This window comes from Cetorhinus maximus, unplaced genomic scaffold (assembly GCF_964194155.1).
Source record: "Cetorhinus maximus unplaced genomic scaffold, sCetMax3.hap1.1 HAP1_SCAFFOLD_1349, whole genome shotgun sequence".
Taxonomy (NCBI): domain Eukaryota; kingdom Metazoa; phylum Chordata; class Chondrichthyes; order Lamniformes; family Cetorhinidae; genus Cetorhinus; species Cetorhinus maximus.
Genome location: NW_027597290.1, coordinates 45733 through 67212, shown reverse-complemented (window position 1 = coordinate 67212; position 21480 = coordinate 45733). Strand labels below are relative to the sequence as shown.

General features: G+C 46.3%; 1 protein-coding gene across 1 annotated transcript in view; it reads right to left on the bottom strand.

The window, feature by feature from the left end:
• Nucleotides 1-206: 206 nt before the first annotated feature.
• LOC144676088 (unconventional myosin-X-like) overlaps nucleotides 207-21480 on the bottom strand; it is a gene marked incomplete at its 5' end in the record, with an annotated part of 64951 nt that continues 43677 nt past the window's right edge. Inside the window, 4 exons of the mRNA XM_078536603.1 lie at nucleotides 207-1432; nucleotides 6441-6632; nucleotides 10992-11432; nucleotides 20460-20580. Coding sequence (XP_078392729.1) covers nucleotides 1319-1432; nucleotides 6441-6632; nucleotides 10992-11432; nucleotides 20460-20580 — 868 coding nt within the window. The remainder of the gene's footprint in view (nucleotides 1433-6440; nucleotides 6633-10991; nucleotides 11433-20459; nucleotides 20581-21480) is intronic.

Below are 21480 nucleotides of genomic sequence, written 5' to 3'. Positions count from 1 at the left end.
TATCTGGGCTCACTACCACACCAGATCAGACCAATACAGGGCCGAGATGGAACCTGGGTCTTTCCTGCTTAATGTACTTCAGGAAACTTGTTCACTGAACACTCAGTAACGGGAGACACTGGGCTGTTCCATTCAGCATCAAACAGCAGGTATCCTACAGTGCCCACCTCAGTCTTCAGACTTTGCAAAATCACAGGACAAAGTAGTTCAGGCATTTGCTGTTTGTATTTGTAAGTGAAAAAAACAAACTTATAAAACTCTTATTTGGGATATTTGGTTGGTTTGTGATGGTGAGCAGCTACAGAGCCTCCTTTAATCTCTCCAATCTCAGTACAGAGCATTAAATAATTTGTTACATTGGAGGAATTGCTTTGTAAAGCCAGTTACAAATCACTTAGTATAGAAAGAGGCAGGCCAAAAGAGGGAGAGACAGAGCAAGAGAGAGTGAGAAATACAAAGATAGAGAGAGAGAGAGAGACACAGAGAACTAAACAAAATGAGAGAAAGAGAGACAGAGGGATAAAGAGGGAAAGAGAGACAGAGGGACACACAAACAAAAGAGAAATAGGGAGAGACAGGTAGAGAGAGAGACACCCTCTGATCAGCAGGAACCATTAACAAAGAATCATGGAATGGGACAGCACCGAAGGAGGCCATTCAGTCCATTGTGCCTGTGCTGGATTTCTCTCGGCAACACTGCCCGCAGTATTACAGGCCGAGCTTGCGTGGAGACCTTGAGGGGGAAGTTGAAGGCAGCTGTGTCAGGACGGGATCAGTTTTCCAATATCGGCTCTGTCCTAGCTTCTCCTCATCTCCCGTCTGGAACGCCGATTCTGACTGATATATTCCCAGAGATCTCAGCATCCCAACTCCAACTGCCCCATCTCCACCACTGGTCAATCAACATGTCCATTTTCGGGAGGCCCTGTCTCAAAGGCCAATTGTCTCTCCCTTAGTCAATATTTCCACCTTCTCTAGAGATCAGTCTTCAATTTCCCGGAGTTCCTGGTACAATCCTGCAAAGTTGGCAGCTTCATTCTGCTCTAGGACCCCTCCCCATTCTCAATGTGTCCTCAGTGTCAGAGTGGAATTGCAGCTCCTGTAGAACTGGCGCCACCCTGATCAACGTGGTGTCCATTGAGGCATAAAGTAAGCATGAAAAGATGATGCAAGCCCAGCTTGAGATCAGCAATGAGCCTCCCTGGGGAGGGATCCAGGCTAAATCCCAGAGGTTGCCATACTATCTAGGGTGGATGGAGGGGTGAGGGAAGGGATGTTGGGGGGGGAGGGGCTGCGGAGAGGCTGGGAAAAGTCCTGCTCATCTAGTCCAAGCACTGGCCTCATTGCGGTGAGTGACACCTGATTTGATGCTGTAGCGTTTCTTCACGATCATGTTGATGTAACCCTTCATTATCTTAGTGATTTCACCCACCTAGAATCAACAGAAACAAAGTCAGTGAGAGAGAGAAACGACAGCAATACATCAGAGAGAGAGAGGACAGAGAATAAATCAGGAGATAATGAGGGCATGTAAAAAAGGCAGTACATTAATCATGGGTGACTTTAATCTTCATATAGATTGGGAAAATCAAATTGGCAGAGGTAGACATGAGCAAGAATTCATAGTGTATTATGGACAGTTTCTGACAACAATATGTTGTGAATCCAACCAAGAATCAGACTATCTTGGATCTTGTAATGTGTAATGAGGCAGGTTTAATTAATGATCTCAGAGTAAAGGATCCCCTAGGAAACAGTGACCATAATATGGTAGAATTTAGCATTCAGTTTGAGAGCGAGAAACTTGGGTCAGAAACAACTGTGCTAAACTTAAATAAGGGTAATAACAAAGGAATGAGGGCAGAGTTGGCTGGTATGGACTGGGAAAGAAGGTTGATAAACAAAGGCAGACGTTTAAGAAAATAGTTCATGACGCTCGACAAAGATATATCCCAGTGAGGAAGAAGGATTCAAGGAAGAGAATAAACCAACCATAGTTAACCAAGTTAAAGACAGTGTCAAATTGAAAGAGAAAACATACAATGTGGCAAAGGTTAGTGGTGAGCCAGAGGATTGGGAAAGTTTTAAAAGTCACAAAAATGACCAAAAAAAAACAAAGAGGGAGAAAATAAACTTTGAGGCTGAACTAGCAAGTAATATAAAAATGGACAGTAAGAGCTTCTTTAAATATATAAGGAAGAGAGAGGCCCCTTAGAGAACAAGGCTGGGGAAATAATAATGGGGAACCCAGAAATGGCAGAGGAGTTGAATAAATACTTTGCTTCAGTCTTCATGGTAGAAGGTACTAATAGCATTCCAAAAATACTAAATAATCAAGGGGCAAAATGGGATTAGGTAGGTAGGTCAGGTGTTTCTCACATATTGGTGCAGACTCACTGGGCCGAAGGGCTTTTTCTGCACTGTGATTCTGTGTGATTCAGTGAAAAGCCAGGGGGGGAGGGGAGGAAATAAATACAATAATTATCATGAGAGAAAACGTACTAGGGAAACTAATGGGGCTAAAGGCCAATAAGTGCCCTGGACCTGATGGGCTGCATCCTAGGATATTAAAGGAAGTAGCTACAGAGATATGGATGCACTGGTAGTAATCGTCCAAGAATCCTCAGATTCTGGAAAAGTCACAGAGGATTGGAGAACAGACAATGTAATAGCATTATTCAAAAAGGGAGGCGGACAAAATACAGGTAACTATAGGCCAGCTAGCTTAACATCTGGAATTGGGGAAAAAGTTGGAGTCTATTATAAAGGATTAAATAGCAGAGCATTTAGAAATACATAATCTAATTAAGCAGAGTCAGCATGGCTTCATGAAGGGGAAATCATGCCTAACCATCGAACCATAGAACACTACAGCACAGAAAAAGCAGGCCATTCAGCCCTTCTAGTCTGTGCCGAAATATTATTCCGCTAGTCCCATTGACCTGCACCCAGTCCAAAACCCTCCAGACCTCTCCCATCCATGTATCTATCTAATTTATTCTTAAAACTTAAGAGTGAGCCCGCATTTACCACGTCAGATGGTAGCTCGTTCCACACTCCCACCACTCTGAGTGAAGAAGTTCCCCCTAATGTTCCCCCTAAACCTTTCCCCTTTCACCCTAAAGCCATGTCCTCTCGTGTTTATTTCTCCTAATCTAAGTGGAAAGAGCCTACTCGCATTTACTCTGTCTATACCCCTCATAATTTTGTAAACTTCTATCAAATCTCCCCTCATTCTTCTACGCTCCAAGGAATAAAGTCCTAACCTGTTTAATCTTTCCCTGTAACTCAACTCCTGAAGACCAAGCAACATCCTAGTAAATCTTCTCTGCACTCTTTCAATCTTACTGATATCCTTCCTGTAGTTAGGCGACCAAAACTGCACACAATACTCCAAAGTTGGCCTCACCAATGTCTTATACAACCTCACCATAACATCCCAACTCCTATACTCAATACTTTGATTTATGAAGGCCAGTATGCCAAAAGCTTTCTTTACAACCCTGTCTACCTGTGACGCCACTTTCAGGGAATTATGTATCTGAATTCCCAGATCCCTTTGTTCCTCCGCACTCCTCAGTGCCCTACCATTTACTGTATATGTCCTACCTTGGTTTGTCCTTCCAAAATGCAACACCTCACACTTTTCTGCATTAAATTCCAATTAAATAACAAATTTATTAAAATTCTTTGAGGGGGTAACAAGCAGGATAGATAAAGGGGAGCCAATAGATGTAATATATTTGGATTTCCAAAAGGCGTTCGATAAGGTACCACACATAAGGCCACTTAATAAGATAAAAGCCCATGGTGTTGGGGGTAGTATATTAGCATGGATAGAAGATTGGCTAACTAATAGAAGACAGAGAGTTGGGATAAGGGGGGCATTTTCAGGTTGGCAACCTGTAACTACTGGAGTGCCACAGGGATCAGTGCTGGGGCCTCAATTATTTACAATATATATCAATGACTCAGATGAGAGAAGTTTGGGGATGACACAAAAATAGGTGGGAAGGCAAGTGGTGAGGATGACACAAGGAGTCTACAGAGGGATATAGACAGGTTAAGTGACTGGGCAAAAACTTGGCAGATGGAATATAATGTGGGAAAATGTGAGGTCATGCACTTTGGTAGGAAGAATAGAGGAGCTGAATATTATTTAAATGGAGAAAGACCGAAGAAAGCTGCAGCACAGAGGGATTTGGGGGTCCTCGTGCATGAATCATAAAAAGCTAGCATACAAGTTCAGCAGGTGATAGGGAAGGTAAATGGAATGTTGACCTTTATTTCAAAGTAAATGAAGTATAAAAATAGGGAAGTCTTGCCAAAACTACACAAGGCACTAGTTAGACCACACCTAGAATAGTGTGAACAGTTTTGGTCCCCTTATCTAAGGAAAGATATACTGGCATTGGAGGGAATCCAGAGAAGGTTTACTAAGTTGATCCTGGGTATGGAGGGATTTGTTAATGAGGAGAGGTTGAGTAGGTTGGGCCTGTACTCAATGGAGCTTAGAAGAATGAGAGGCGACCTTATTGAAACATATAAGATTCTTAGGGGGTTTGACAGGGTAGATGCTGAGAGGTTGTTTCCCCTTGTGGGAGAGTCTAGGACCAGAGGGCATAATCTCACAGTAAGGGGTCGCCCATTTAAAACAGAGATGAGGAGGAATTTCTTCTCTCAGAGGCTAGTCAATCTGGGGAATTATGTACCGTAGAGGGCTGTAGAGGCTGGGTCATTAAGTATATTCAAGGCTGAGACAGACAGATTTTTAATCAGTAAGGGAATCAAGGGGTATGGGGAAAAGGCAGGAAAGTGGAGTTGAGGATTTTCAAATCAGCCATGATCTCATTGAATGGTGGTGCAGACTTGATGGGCCGAATGCCCTACTTCTGCTCCTATGATTTATGGTCGTCTTAGAAAAACAACAACAAGATCTCAGTGTGAGAGAGAGAGAGAGAGAAAAACAAGATCGAATTCAGAGAGAGAGAATCGACAACAATATCTCAGTGAGAGAGAGAGGAACAACGGCAATATCTCAGAGAGATGGGAGAAAGAGAGATATAGGTAGAGAGGTAGAGAAGATAGATTAGATAGATAGATTAGATAGATAGATTAGATAGATTAGATAGATAGATTAGATAGATAGATTAGATAGATAGATTAGATAGATAGATTAGATAGATTAGATAGATTAGATAGATAGATTAGATAGATAGATTAGATAGATTAGATAGATAGATTAGATAGATAGATTAGATAGATAGATTAGATAGATAGATAGAGCGCGAGACCGTCCTTTCTCAGTATGCCTCACCTCACCCTGAGCTGCTGAATACCCAGAGTCCTGGAGCTCACTTGTGAACCATCTGCTCCACATCGCTGTCCCATTCCCTGTTTCCTCAGTCCTGCCTGCCTCAAGATACTTTGACCCACAGCAGGTCAGACACAGGGGTCACTGTTACATCAATCTAAAGTTTGCTTAAATTCAATAAACTGCCAATAGCTTCAGCTTGACCTGATGGTGACTTTTCACCTTTCATAAGAAATAGGAGCAGTAGGCCATTCAGGCAGACAGTGCAGGCCTCGAGCCTGTTCCACCATTCAGCTCCTCACGTCTCGAGCCTGTTCCACCATTCAGCTCCTCGCGTCTCGAGCCTGTTCCACCATTCAGCTCCTCACATCTCGAGCCTGTTCCACCATTCAGCTCCTCACGTCTCGAGCCTGTTCCACCATTCAGCTCCTCGAGCCTGTTCCATCATTCAGCTCCTCACGTCTCGAGCCTGTTCCACCATTCAGCTCCTCGAGCCTGTTCCACCATTCAGCTCCTCGCGTCTCGAGCCTGTTCCACCATTCAGCTCCTCGCGTCTCGAGCCTGTTCCACCATTCAGCTCCTCGCGTCTCGAGCCTGTTCCACCATTCAGCTCCTCGCGTCTCGAGCCTGTTCCACCATTCAGCTCCTCGCGTCTCGAGCCTGTTCCACCATTCAGCTCCTCGCGTCTCGAGCCTGTTCCACCATTCAGCTCCTCGCGTCTCGAGCCTGTTCCACCATTCAGCTCCTCGCGTCTCGAGCCTGTTCCACCATTCAGCTCCTCGCGTCTCGAGCCTGTTCCACCATTCAGCTCCTCGCGTCTCGAGCCTGTTCCACCATTCAGCTCCTCGAGCTTGTTCCACCATTCTGTATGATCATGACTGATCTTCTACATCATCCTCACATTCTTGCCCACTCCCAATATCCCTTGATTCTCTTGGACCCCAAAAATCCATCGACTTCTCTTTGAATATACTCAACAATGGAGCATCTACAACCACATTCTCCTCATCTCAGTCCTAAATGACTGACCTCTTATCCTGAGACTTTATCTCCACAAACTGTCCAGTATAACAACGCACTGTCAATCTTGAGGCCACGCCTGAAGTCACCGATCAGCGCTTCTCACCTGTGGAGTTTCGAAGAACAGTTCCCGTTCATCCACCGTGATCTTGTAGGTGTTTGGGAGCGGAGCACCGAAGAATACAATGTGCTCGTACTGGAAGGTCTCCAGTGGCCGGGCATCACCGCGCTTGTAGACAGAAATATTTTCAGCACTGACCCCCAACCACAGTTCATTGGGAAATCCACCTTCCTTACACTGGAAACAACAAATCAAAGAGCATTAGTACCTGCAGAAACCAATCAAAGAGCATTAGTACCCGCAGAAACCAATCAAAGAGCATTAGTATCTGCAGAAACCAATCAAAGGGCATTAGTACCCGCAGAAACCAATCAAAAGGCATTAGTACCTGCAGAAACCAATCAAAAGGCATTAGTATCTGCAGAAACCAATCAAAGAGCATTAGTACCTGCAGAAACCAATCAAAGGGCATTAGTACCTGCAGAAACCAATCAAAGGGCATTAGTACCTGCAGAAACCAATCAAAGAGCATTAGTACCCGCAGAAAACAATCAAAGGGCATTAGTACCTGCAGAAACCAATCAAAGAGCATTAGTACCCGCAGAAACCAATCAAAGGGCATTAGTACCTGCAGAAACCAATCAAAGGGCATTAGTACTTGCAGAAACCAATCAAAGCGCATTAGCACCTGCAGAGACCAATCAAAGGGCATTAGCACCTGCAGAGACCAATCAAAGGGCATTAGCACCTGCAAAGACCAATCAAAGGGCATTAGCACCCATAGGTGGCTTGGTGGTATTGTCACTGGACTAGTAATCCGAAGACCCAGGGTAATTCTTCTGGGACCCGAGTTCGAATCCCGCCATGGCAGATGGTGGAATTTCAATTCAATAAAAATATGGAGTTAAAAGTCTGATGTTGACCATGAAACGATTGTTGTAAAAACCCATCTGGTTCACTAATGCCCTTTAAGGAAGAAAATTTTCCACCTTTAATCCTTGACTCTTAACTGCCCTCTGAGGTGGCCTATCAAGCCACTCAGTTGTAACAAACCACTAAAAGGAATGAAACCGGACAGACCACCTGCAATCGACCTAGACAGCAGAAATAATAACAGCAAACTCAGCCCTATCAACCCTGCAAATTCCTCCTTACTAACATCGGGGGCTTGTGTCAAAATTGGGAGAGCTGTCTCACAGACTAGTCAAGCAACAGCCTGACATAGTCATCCTCACGGAATCATACCTTACAGACAATGTCCCAGACACCACCATCACCATCCCTGGGTATGTCCTGTCCCACCGGCAGGACAGAGCCAGCAGAGGTGGCGGCACAGTGGTATCCAGTCGGGAGGGAGTTGCCCTGTGAGTCCTCAACATTGACTCTGGACCCCATGAAGTCTCATAGCATCAGGTCAAACATGGGCAAGGAAATCTCCTGCTGATTACCACGTACCGCCCTCCCTCAGCTGATGAATCAGTGCCTCCTCCATGTTGAACATCACTTAGAGGAAGCACTGAGGGTGGCAAGGGCACAGAATGTACTCTGGGTGGGGGATTTCAATGTCCATCACCAAGAGTGGCTCGGTAGCACCACCACTGACCGAGCTGGCCACATCCTAAAGGACATAACTGCTAGACTGGGTCTGCGGCAAGTGGTGAGGGAGCCAACAAGAGGGAGAAACATACTTGACCTCATCCTCACCCACCTGCCTGCCGCAGATGCATCTGTCCATGACAGTATTGGTAGGAGAAACCACCGCACAGTCATTGTGGAGACCAAGTCCCATCTTCACATTGAGGATACCCTCCATTGTGTTGTGTGGCACTACCACCGTACTAAATGGGATAGATTTCGAACAGATCTAGCAACTCAAGACTGGTCAACCATGAGGTGCTGTGGGCAAACAGCAGCAGCAGAATTGTACTTGAACCTCATGACCCAGCATATCCCCCACTCTACCATTGCCACCAAGCCAGAGGATCAACCCTGGATCAATGAAGGGTGCAGGAGGGCATGCCAGGAGCAGCAGCAGGCATACCCCAAAATGGGGTGTCAACCTGGTGAAGCTACAACACAGGACTACTTGCGTGCTAAACAGCATAAGCAGCAAATGAGAGGCAGAGCCAAGCAATCTCACAACCAACGGATCAGATCTAAGCTCTGCAGTCCTGCCACATCCAGTCGTGAATGGTGGTGGACAATTAAACAACTCACTGGAGGAGGAGGCTCCACAAATACCCCCATCCTCAATGATGGAGGAGCCCAGCGCAGCAGTGCAAAAGATAAGGCTGAAGCATTTGCAACAATCTTCAGCCAGAAGTGCAGAGTGGATGATCCATCTCGACCACCTCCAGAGGTCCCCAACATCACAGATGCCAGTCTTCAGCCAATTTGATTCACTTCACATGATATCAAGAAGTGGGTGAAGGCACTGGATACTGCAGAGGCTATGGGCCATGACAATATTCCGGCAATAGTACTGAAGACTTGTGCTCCAGAACTTGCCGCGCTCATAGCCAAGCTGTTCCAGTACTGCTACAACACTGGCATCTACCCAGCTATGTAGAAAATTGCCCAGGTATGTCCTGTACACAAAAAGCAGGACAAATCCAACCCAGCCAATTACCACCCCATTAATTTACTCTCGACCATCAGTAAAGTGATGGAAGGGGTCATCAACAGTGCTATCAAGTGGCACTTGTTTAGCAATAACCTGCTCACTGACACTTAGTTTGGGTTCCACCAAGGCCACTCAGCTTCTGACCTCATTACAGCCTTGGTTCAAACATGGGTAATAGAGCTGAACTCCCGAGGTGAGGTGAGAGTGACTGTCCTTGACATCAAGGCAGCATTTGACCGAGTGTGGCATCAAGGAGCCCTAGCAAAACTGGAGTCAATGGGAATCGGGGGAAAACTCTCCACTGGTGGGAGTTATACCTAGCACAAAGGAAGATGGTTGTGGTTGTTGAAGGTCAGCCATCTCAGCTCCAGGATATCGTTGCAGGAGTTCCTCAGGTAGTGTCCTAGGCCCAACCATCTTCAGCTGTTCCATCAATGACCTTCCTTCCATCATAAGGTCAGAAGTGGGGATTTTCACTGCTGATTGCACAACATTCAGCACCATTCACGACTCCTCAGATACTGAAGCAGTCCATGTCCAAATTCAGCAAGACCTGGACAAGATCTAGGCTTGGGCTGACAAGTGGCAAGTAACATTTGTGCCACACAAGTGCCAGACAATGACCATCTCCAACAAGAGAGAATCTAACCATCACTTCTTGACATTCAATGGCATTACCATCACTGAATCCCCCACTATCAACATCCTGGGTGTTACCATTGACCAGAAACTGAACTGGACTAGCCGTATAAATACTGTGGCTACAAGAGCAGGTCAAAGACTAGGAATCTTGTGACGAGTAACTCACCTCCTGACTCCCCTGTCCACCATCCACAAGGCACAAGTCAGGAGTGTGGTGGAATACTTCCCACTTGCCTGGATGAGTGCAGCTCCCACAACACTCAAGAAGCTTGACACCATCCAGGACAAAGCAGCCCCACTCGATTGGCACCCCATCCACAAACATTCACTCTCTTCATCACTGAAGCACAGTAGCAGCAGTGTGTACCATCTACAAGGTGCACTGCAGGGATTCACCAAGGCTCCTTCGACAGCACCTTCCAAACCTACGACCACTAACTTCTAGAAGGACAAGGGAAGCAGGTGGATGTGAACACCACCACCACCTGGAAGTTCCCCTCCAAATCACTCATCATCCTGACTTGGAAATATGAGCACATTAGCCCCTCCAGAAACCAAACAAAGGATATTAACAGCTGGAGAAACCAATCAAAGGGCATCAGCACCCATAGGAACCAATCAAAGGGCATTAGCATCCATAGGAACCAATCAAAGAGCATCAACACCCATAGGAACCAATCAAAGGGCATTAGCACCTGCAGGAGTCATTCAAAGGGTATTAGCCCCCATACGAAACAATCAAAGCACATTTGCACCTGCAGAAACCAATCAATGGACATTAGCATCTATAGGAACCAATCAAAGAGCATTTGACACCTGTTAGAACCAATCAAAAGCAATTAGCACCTGTGCGGGGGGGTTGGGGAAGAGGGAACAAAGTAGAGCAGGAAATGGGGGAAGAACAAAGGAAAGAGGAGAGGGAGCATGATGGATAGGAGGTGGGGAGGATAATTGGGGGAAGGATAGTAGATAAGGGGGGAGGTTGGGGGGAAGGATAATAGGTAAGGGGGGAGGTTGTGGGGAAGGATAATAGGTAAGGGGGGAGGTTGGGGGGAACACTAGTAACCTCATCAAACTATCCAAACCCAGTAATATCAGTCACACTGCTTCTAAACTCACTGAAATGCCTCAAGTTAGGTTTGATTTGCTAGTGAGAGACAGAGAAAGAGGTTGTAGTTACTTGCAATAAATCCCTTAAATGCGGTGAAGATAAAGTGAGGTGGGCTATGTGAGATACTCGGAACTGATACGTTCTGGAGCAAAGCGAGGATTATGGAATTAAGAGTAAACTTTACGTAGAAAGTCCAGGTGAACAACCCAGTCCAACATACCTCAACGTCAAAGAGAGTCGAACCATATCCTGGCCACTCCATGATAATTGCCATGTATCTCAGCATGGCTTGCTGCTGCTTCATCCCCCGGAGCCTCTTCCACTTGTCCACGATGCTCGTGCGAGTAGCTGACAGCTCTTCTTTCAGCCACATCTCCAGCATTTGCTCTTCTTCCATCTTCTGTTTCTTCACCGAGCCTGTACGAAGGCTAAGGCGCAATGTCCCCTCCAAGAAACTCGTCCTCCTCTTCTCCAGGGTCTGGGAGTTGAATTTTGTGGATTGGAAGATTTTGTTCCTCAGCTTGGAGACTGGATAAACTTCCTGGAGATTCAAGGAGCTCTTATTGTAGTCTCCGTAGATGTATTGCAATCTCAAAGCTGCTAAAAGCTGGAGGGTGTCTTCTGGTGCAGGGAAATGTCCACTCAGCAAACATTCATGGGCCTGGTTAAAGAGAAACACAAAGTCCGGTAACTCATGACAACTGTAAAAATGACCGGCCAGAATCTCCACCCTAATAATGACCCCCAAATCTCCAATGTAACAATGACTGCCCCATTAAGCTCAACCCCAAAGAGTTTGATGTTAGACTAACTGGTGAATAGTTAACTGGTTAACCCTCTCTCCCTTCTTGAACCAAGGGGCAGTTACTCTCCAATCACTCTGACATTGAGGGAGATCATTGCCTCACATTGGAAAGCTGCCCCAAGCTGGGCAGCCCTGAGTCAGTTAGGTGCTGTCCCAGTATGACTTGCTTGCTTCAATGGGTACTTAGAGCTTAGAGAGTCATCTCTTAATAGGCGAGTTGATAATCTACGCAAAGAAGACACCAGTCTTTGACATTGCAAGCTGGAATGTGAGACGTTATGATCCCCAGCTGATGTTACTACTGGAGAAGTCAGATCTCAGGGTGGAACCTGGCTTGATAGATCCTAACTTTTATTTTTTGTTTAGGAACATGGAGGGCGGCTACTGAACAGAGTCACAGGAGTCAGCTGATGAACTTTTAACAAAAGAATAAAACATTTATTAAACAAGAAAAGATGAATTATATTACAATGCTCCTTCACCCATAACTATACCTTTACAGATATATACAGATTCGTAAGGATAATACAAGTTAAAAAAGCTATCTTATACTCTAAGGTTCACAGTACGTACACAGTCCATGTAAACCAATAGGCGACCTGTGGTCATGCACCCCACACTCTGAAACCAAGCGACAGGTGCCATCCCAAACAGATGTTATGGATCTCTCATCAAATGTAGCTCCATTATTCAAAAAGGGAGAGAGACAGATAACGGAAAACTACGGGCCAGTTAGCTTAACATCTGTCATCAAGAAAATGTTAGAAGCTATTATTAAAGAAATTATAAAAGGGCACTTGGACAAGTTCAAGATAATCAGGCAGAGTAAACATGGTTTTGTGAAAAGGAAATCATGTTTAACCAACTTATTGGAGTTCTTTGAGGAAGTAACATGTGCTGTGGATAAAGGGGAACCGGTGGATGTACTGTACTTAGATTTCCAGAAGGCATTTTATAAAGTGCCACATCAAAGGTTATTGTGGAAAATACTAACTTTCTCAGCCTTCAGGAAGTGGTTGTACTCTGCTGCAGGAGAAGTTAGTTATTTGGTGAGTATCTGGTAAGTGACGAAGGTTTATTCTATTCCTATGGTTCAAGAGTCTAGCAACTTGTGGTAAGTTATTAAAATATATAAACACAGAAGTAAAATATATAATTAAACAAAACAATTAAATAGTTAGTAAGAACACATTAAGAATGTCAGGACAGGTGATGTGTCACAGCTGCAGCATGTGGAGGCTCCTGGATGCCAGTTTGATCCAGGACAAACACGTGTGCAGTAAGTGTGTGAAGTTTCAGCAGATTCAGCTCAGAGTTTATGAGCTGGAGGCTGAACTACAGACTCTGCGACGCATCAGGGACGGGTAAAATTACCTGGATTCTTTGTACCAGGAGGCAGTCACAACTCTTAAGACAGGGTCTTCTGTTTTGATCAGTGGTCAGGGACAGGAGAGTATGACTGCAAAGTGAGGTAGGTAAGGGGACTGAGGAGGGCAGGTGCACAGGTGCCTCAGCCTTTATAATTGTTCAAAGGGTTTGAGGTTCTCTTAGCTTGTTTGGTTGAGAGTGGGGGCTGCAGGGTGGATGAGCAAACTGACCATGGCACCGTGGTACAGGAAGCCATCCAAGTGGGGGAAGCAAAAAGGAACATAATGGTAGTAGTGCATTATATAGTCAGAGTGATTGACACTATTCCCTGTAGCAAAGAGCGTGAGTCCAGGCGGTTGTGTTGCCTGCCCGGTGCCAGGGTGTGGGACATCTGCTCAGGGCTGGAGAGGAATTTGCAGTGGGAGTGAGAGGACCCAGTCATTGTGGTCCATGTAGGTACCAACGACAGAGGCAGGACAAACAAGGAGGTTCTGCATAGTCACTATGAGGACCAGGGCGTCAAATTAAGAAGCAGAACCTCAAAGGTCATAATCTCTGGATTATTACCTGAGCCACATGCAAATTGGCATAGGACAAATCAGATTATGGAAATGAATGTGTGTCTCAAAGACTGGTGTGGGAGAAATGGGTTTCGATTCATGGGGCACTGACACCAGTACTGGGGAAGTGGGATCTGTAGCGTTGGGACAGTCTACACCTGAACCGTGCTGGGAGCAGTGTTCTAGCGAGCCGCATAACTAGGGAGGAAGAGAAGGTTTTAAACTAACTCGTCGGGACAAGGGATCAAATTTGGAAAGATGTGGTAAATCAAAGATCAGAGACAAGGCAAAAGAGAAAGATATTATTACGGGAAATGAAAAACAGACCGTGACAGGAAGGGATAGAGAGTACAGATCTAACAGTAAATCAACAGATGAGACTAGAGGTTATATAAAGAATAAAAGGGTAAAACTTAAAGCTCTGTATCTGAATGCACGAAGCATTCAAATCAAAACAGATGAACTGAGAGTGCACATAGAAATAAATAATTACGATTTGATAGCCATTATGGAGACATGGCCGCAGGAGGACATGGATTGGGACCTGACTATTGAAGGGTACAGGATATTTAGGAAGGACAGGAAGTGCGGAAAAGGTGGAGGGATGGCACTGTTAGTTAATGATGGTGTTAGCACAATAGAGAGGGATGGCTTAAGTTCAGGAAACGTGGATGTAGAAACGGTTTGGGTAGGGATAAGAAATGGTAAAGGCAAGAAGTCACTTCTGGGAGCCGTGTACAGGCCACCTAACAGTAACCACATGTTAGGATGGAGCATAAAGGAAGAAATAATGGGAGCTTGTCAGGCACAGCAATAATCATGGGAGATTTTAATTTACATATAGACTGGAAAAGTTAGATGAGCAAAGATAGCCTAGATGAGGAGTACATTGGATGTTTTCAGAATAGTTTCTTAGAACAGCATGTTCTGGAGCCATCAAGACAACAGGCTATACTAGACCTGGTATTGTGCAATGAAATAGGGATAATTAATAATCTCATAGTGAAGCAACCTTAATATGACTGAATTTTACATTCAATTTGAGAGCGAGAAGTGTGGGTCGTAGACTATGTTTTTAACTTAAATAACGGCAATTATGAGGGCATGAAAGCATAGCTGGCTAAAGTGAATTGGCAAATTAGGTTAAAGGAAAGGTCATTAGAGATGCAGTGACTAATATTTAAGGAGATATTTCAGAATGCACAGAATAGATACATTCCAACGAGTAAGAAAAAGTCTAAAAGACAGACAAGTAACATCCCAGAAGCAGCTATAAACCAGGAATTGGAAGTGGGGAAGGAAATCAGGAAAATCACAATCACCAGCGAAGTGGTACTGAGTAAATTGTTGGAGCTGTGGGCTGACAAGAGCCCGGGTCCTGATGGACTTCAACCTAGGGTCTTAAAAGAAGTGCCGAGTGAGATACTTGATGCATTGAGTTTAATTTTCCAAAACTCCCTAGATTCGGGGAAGGTCCTATTAGGTTGGAAGATAGAAAATGTAACTCCTTTATTCAAAAAGGGAAGGAGACAGAAAGCGGGAAACTACAGGCCAGTTAGCCTAACATCTGTCATAGGGAAAATGTCAGAAACTATTATTAAAGAAGTTATAGCAGGGCACTTGGGTAAGCTCAAGGTTATCAGGCAGAGTCAACATGGTTTTGTGAAAGGGGAATCATGTTTAACCAACTTATTGGAGTTCTTTGAAGAAATAACATGTGTTGTGGATATAGAGGAACCAGTGAATGTACAGTACTTAGATTTCTAGAATGCATTTGATAAAGTGCCACATCAAAGGTTATTGTGGAAAATAACGATTCATGTTATTGGGGATAACATATTGCCATGGAGAGAAGATTGGCTGGCTAACAGGAAGCAGAGTAGGCACAAATGGGTCTTTTCCAGGTTGGCAAGATGTAACGAGTGGTGTGCCACAGGGATCAGCGCTGGGACCTCAACTGTTTACCATTCATATAAATGACTTGTCGATGGGATTGATGGGATGGTTGCCAAATTTGCTGATAACACAAAGATAGGTAGGAAAGTAAGTTGTTAAGGGGACATAAGGAGGCTACAAACAGATATATATAGGGTTAAATGAATGGGCGAAGATCTGGCAAATGGAGTATAATGTGGGAAAATGTGAAATTGTCCATTTTGGAAGGAAGAATAGAAAAGAAGCATGTTATAGAAACATAGAAACTAGGAGCAGGAGTAGGCCATTCGGCCCTTCGAGCCTGCTCCGCCATTCATTATGATCATGGCTCATCATCCAACTCAATAGCCTGCTCCCACTTTCTCCCGATACCCTCTGATCCCTTTCGCCCCAAGAGCTATATCTAACTCCTTGAAAACATACGGTGTTGTGGTCTCAACTACTTTCTGTAGTAACGAATTCCACAGGCTCACCACTCTCTGGGCGAAGAAATTTCTCCTCATCTAAGTGATGAGAGACTGCAGAGCTCTGAGGTGCAGAGGGATTTGGGTGTCCTAGTGCATGAATCACAAAAGGCTAGTATGCAGGTACAGAAGTAATTAAAAGAGCTAATAGAATGTTATCATTTATTGTGAGGTGAACTGAATATAAAAGTAGGGAGGTTATGCTTCAGTTGTACAGGGCACTAGTAAGACCACATCTGGAGTACTGTATAGAGTGTTGGTCACCTTTTTTACAGAAGGATGTAAATGCGTTGGAAGCAGTTCAGAGAAGGTTTACCAGACTTATACCTGGAATGGATGGGCTGTCTTATGATGAAAGGTTGGACAGACTAGACCTTGTATCTGCTGGAGTTAGAAGAGTAAGAGACGACTTGATTGAAACCTTTAAGATCCTGAGGGGTCTTGACAGGGTGGATGTGGAGAGGATGTATCCTCTTGTGGGAGAATCTAGGACTAGAGGTCACTGTTTAAAAATAAGTGGTCACCCATGAGGAGAAATGTTTTCACTCAGAGGGTCTTGAGCCTTTGGAACTCCCTTCCTAAAAAGGTGATGGAAGCAGTCTTTGAATATTTTTAAGGCAGAGGTGCATAGATTCTTGGTAAGCAAGGGGGTGATAGGTTATTGGGCTGGGAGGGATGCAGATTTCAGGTTTCGATCAGATCAGCCATGATCTTACTAAATGGCAGAGCAGGCTCGAGGGGCCGAATGGCCTCCCTGTTCCTTGTTCGTATCAACTCCCCCTAGACGCTTGTCACACCATGAGCCAACCAGTCTCACTGGACTCCATCTTTCACACGGGGGTTTCCAATCTCTCGAAGAATTCACTTTGGAATCTTCTCCCAAATGATGCTATCTTTCAGATGCCTTCTGAACAAGGGTTCACCTCCAGGGTTTCAACCTCTCCTTGCAATGTTCCTCTCCCCAGGGTCACCATGTGCATTCAAGCTTCGCCTTCCACGCTCTCTCTCTCAGATGCTCAGCCATGCCAACAGAACACCACTGCTTCACAGGCCCGTAGTAAGGTGCCACCAACCCTTGGTTGTCTTCTTGGATCTTCTGGATTCTCGCAAGCCCACTTTGCCTTTATTCTGCTCTCTGCAGCTTTCTCTCTTTAATTCAGAGCCTTTTCCTCTGCTCCTTACTTTAACTTTACTGAACAAGATCTATTCCAGATTCCCTGTCGCTATTCCTTGACTTAGCTGTTACCTTGGGACCTTTTGGAACTTGTGCTCTTTTGGGAAATCTGCTCTCTGCAATTCTCTTTCCTGTTCCGCTTCCTCACCCTGTGGTATCCACAGACCAACTGAACTCAAACTGCTTTACTGTTTCTCTCTGTCTCTCTGTAGGTTTTCTGTTGCTAGGCAACAGCACAGTTTTTCTTCTTTGTTTTAACTTCCCTAAACCACTTCCCCCCCGCCCCGATAACACAGCTTTGAACGTCATAAAACCTCATTAAAAAAGCAGGTATACAAATGAACCCACAGACTTGCAGGCAACATTCTCCCAGAGAAAAACTAAATGAAACTACACCCAGGTTCCACCCTTTTAACTCACAAATAAAACATATAAATTAAACTTAAACAAAAGCTATAGCTTATTCCTAACACCAACCAATACAAATGTAACTTACTTAAAACTAACTCTAGTTCCTAACAAAGGACCATGTGTCTTGGCCTTACCGATATCCTTCTGCAGGTTGATGATGCATGTAAGACAGCCGTGATTGACAAAGAACTTACAAGGCTCAATGTAGACATTACTGTACTGCAAGAGACTAGGCTGCCTCCAAGTAGACCCCTTAAAGAGAAATGCAATATGTTCTGGCAGGGGAGAACCCGAGAGGCAACATGTGGGTATGGAGAGGGTTTCTCAGTAAAAAGAATTCTACTTGCAATGATTGATCCTTCCAGAGAAGGCTCCGTGAGACTCCGTGCTCTTCACTTGTCAAACAGCGTGGGCCCAGTTAACCTCATGTACATCCATGCCCCGACACTCACCTCCATCCCAGATGTCAAGGATTGATTCTACGAAGCACGTGAAGCTACCATCAACAGAATTCCAGCACCAAGGGACTGTACCTTCTAGGGGACTTCAACACAAGGGCGGGTACCACCTACAAGGCTTGGCCAATATTATAGGGCAGCAGGGAATCGGCAAGATTTTTTAAAAATCCTTTCAAACTCTCAGTGCCATCCCAGACATTCCCATCATGGAGCAGTTGGACAGCAAGACCAACATAGTCGAGCTAAACAAAGCCAGTGACTGTCTCGCCAGTTCGAAAGCCTCAGGAAATAATGACATTCCACCTGAAATCATCAAAAGTGGAAACCCAGCACTGCTGCAGCATCTCCAGGAGCTTTTCTGCCTCAAGATGTGTGATATGCAAAAATAGTCACCTTGTACAAACACAAAGGAGATCTCAGTGCCTGCAACAATTACCAAGGCATCTCCTTATGGTTGTGCATGTGGTGCCATCCACAAACATTCACTCCCTCCACCACCGACGCACAGTGGCAGCTGTGTGCACCATCTATAAGATGCACTGCAGGAATTCACCAAGGTTCCATCGAGCACCTACCAAACCCACGACCACAAACATCTCAAGGACAAGGGCAGCACACATGGGAAGACCACCACCTGGAGGTTCCCCTCCAAGTCACTCACCATCCTGACTTGGAAATATATCGCCGTTCCTTCACTGTCACTGGGTCAAAATCCTGGAACTGCCTTCCTAACCGCACTGTGGGTGTACTAAAGCACATGGACTGCAACGGTTCAAAAAGGCAGCTCACCACCACCTTCTCAAGGGCAATTAAGGATGGGCAATAACTGCTGACCTAGCCAGTGATGCCCACATCCCATGAAGAAATAGATTTTTTAAAAAGTATTGTGGGAGATGTCTTGGCCTGTGTTGCTCTGACCAGGTTGCAGACCCTGCATCACACATCTACCCTGAGTTTGAGTGCAGCTTCAGAGCTGTCAGGTGGACATGATTTTCTCACTTTGGCAGTTACAGGGGAGCGCTGGGAACGTGCAGACCACTCTACTTTGGCTTGAGCTAACCAAGGCCTTCCACCTGTCAGCAGAGAGGGACTCTTTAACCTGCTCTGGAAAATAGGCTGCCTGCCTGGACTCCTGGGCATCATTTCTTCTTCCCATGAGAGTATTCACAGTTACAATGGAGCATCATCGGATGCTTTTGGATCAGCAGTACTGTAAAGCGAGGCTGTGTCATGGCATCAACTCTCTTCGGCATATTCTTCTCCATGCTTTCAGCAACTCAAATGAAGGTGCACACTAGAGCCGATGGTAAGGTGTTCAATTTGGCAAGACTGCATGCCAAGACCAAAGTGTAATGTCCTAGTCAGTGAGTTTCTGTTGGCTGATGATCCCTCGCTGCCATCCCACACTGAAGCTCACTTGCAGCAGCTTGTAGATCGGTTCTCCTGGGCCTGTGAGGAGCCTGGACTGACAATCAATGTCAGGAAAACCAAAGTTACAGGCCAGAACATAGAGACTCCACCTTCCATCAACATCAGTAACCTCACTCTGGAGGTCGCCAACAGCTTCACATTCCTTGGATCAATAATTACCAGCAACCTGTCCCATTGATGCTGAAATCAGCACCAGGATTGCCAAGGCTGCAACTGTCATGTCAAAGTTGAGAAGTCAAGAGCAAACTAAGCAAAAATACAAAGCTCTGCGTACCAGGCTTGTGTTCTCAGCAACCTGCTTTACAGCAGTGGGCATGGACAACTCATGCAGGCCAAGAAAAGCAGCTGAACAGCTTCCACCTCCGTTGTCTCAGATGAATATTGGGCATCTCCTGGCAGGACAGAGTGCTGAACATGGACGTACAACATGCAGGGATCCCCAGCCCTCTCAAGTCAGCAGTGATTCCAACGGCTGGGTCATGAGAGCCCAATGGATGATGTCCACATTCCCAGAGACATGCTCTGTGGCCAGCTTGCTATCAGCACGAAACCAGCAGGTTACCAGCGTCTATGGAACGAGGATATCTGCAAGCGAGACCTCAAGTTGACTGGAATTGGAGTCGATGCCTGGGAAATGCTCGCTGCTGACTGGAGCACCTGGAAGAAAACAGTCAGGAAGGGCAGGAAAAAGCGGAGGGTGGTCTGGTCCAGGGAGAGTGGAGGGTGGGGTGGGATTGTGTGGGGTGGCGTTTGGTCCAGGGGGAGTGGGGAGGGGGTGTGGGGTTTGGTGTCTGGTCCAGGGGGAGTGGTAGGGGTGGGGTGGGAGGTGGGATGGGGTGGGGTCCATCCTTTGTATGAACACAGCTGTTGATCCAATGGGAAACGACAGCAACTGGAGTTGAAAAGATTTCATTCATTCAGATTTATATTGTTAATATAAAACCTGTTATGATCCACGAGTTACCCTGTTTAATAAATCCACCATTTGCTGGTCACTAACCCATTAACTAGCTTATTAAGGACCCAGTCAGTAGAATCAGTTGGTTACCATTGGTTACTGAGAGACTAGGTTGAGCTCCCACCTGTTCGAACATGAATGCAAATTCCACTCCATTCTTGGCCACGTTCTCCACATCCAGGAAGCAGTAGAGTTTGAAATAAAGGCCCCACAGTCTGTCCACACGCTCGGCACTCATCATCACCCTAGACAGCACAGCACCCATTAAACAACAAACCAACTGCTCCCCACCTCCCCCGACACACCCACCGCCCACACACCCCCCACACTCACCCACTCCCCACCTCCCCCTGTCCTCACCCACCTCCCCCCACACACCCCCAGTCCTCACCCACTCCCCACCTTCCCCCACACAACCCCTGTCCTCATCCACCTCCCCCCACACACCCCCTGTCCTCACCCACCTCCCCCCACACACCCCCAGTCCTCACCCACTCCCCACCTCACTCCACACAACTCCCCCCAACACACCCACCGCCCTCACCCACTCTCCACCTCCCCCCACACACCCACTACCCACACACCCTCTCCCTTTACTCACCTCACCCCACACACCCCCTGTCCTCACCCACTCCCCACCTCCCCCCACACACCCCCTGTCCTCACCCACTCCCCACCTCCCCCTACACACCCTCTGTCCTCACCCACTCCCCACCTCCCCCCACACACCCCCTGTCCTCACCCACTCCCCACCTCCCCCCACACACCCCCTGTCCTCACCCACTCCCCACCTCCCCCCACACACCCCCTGTCCTCACCCACTCCCCACCTCCCCCTACACCCCCTGTCCTCACCCACACACCCCCACCCCCCACACACCCTCTGTCCTCACCCACTCCCCACCTCACCCCACACACCCCCTGTCCTCACCCACTCCCCACCTCCCCCTACACCCCCTGTCCTCACCCACACACCCCCACCCCCCACACACCCTCTGTCCTCACCCACTCCCTACCTCACCCCACACACCCCCTGTCCTCACCCACTCCCCACCTCCCCCACACACCCCCTGTCCTCACCCACTCCCCACCTCACCCCACACACCCACTGCCCTCACCCACTCCCCACCTCCCCCCACACACCCA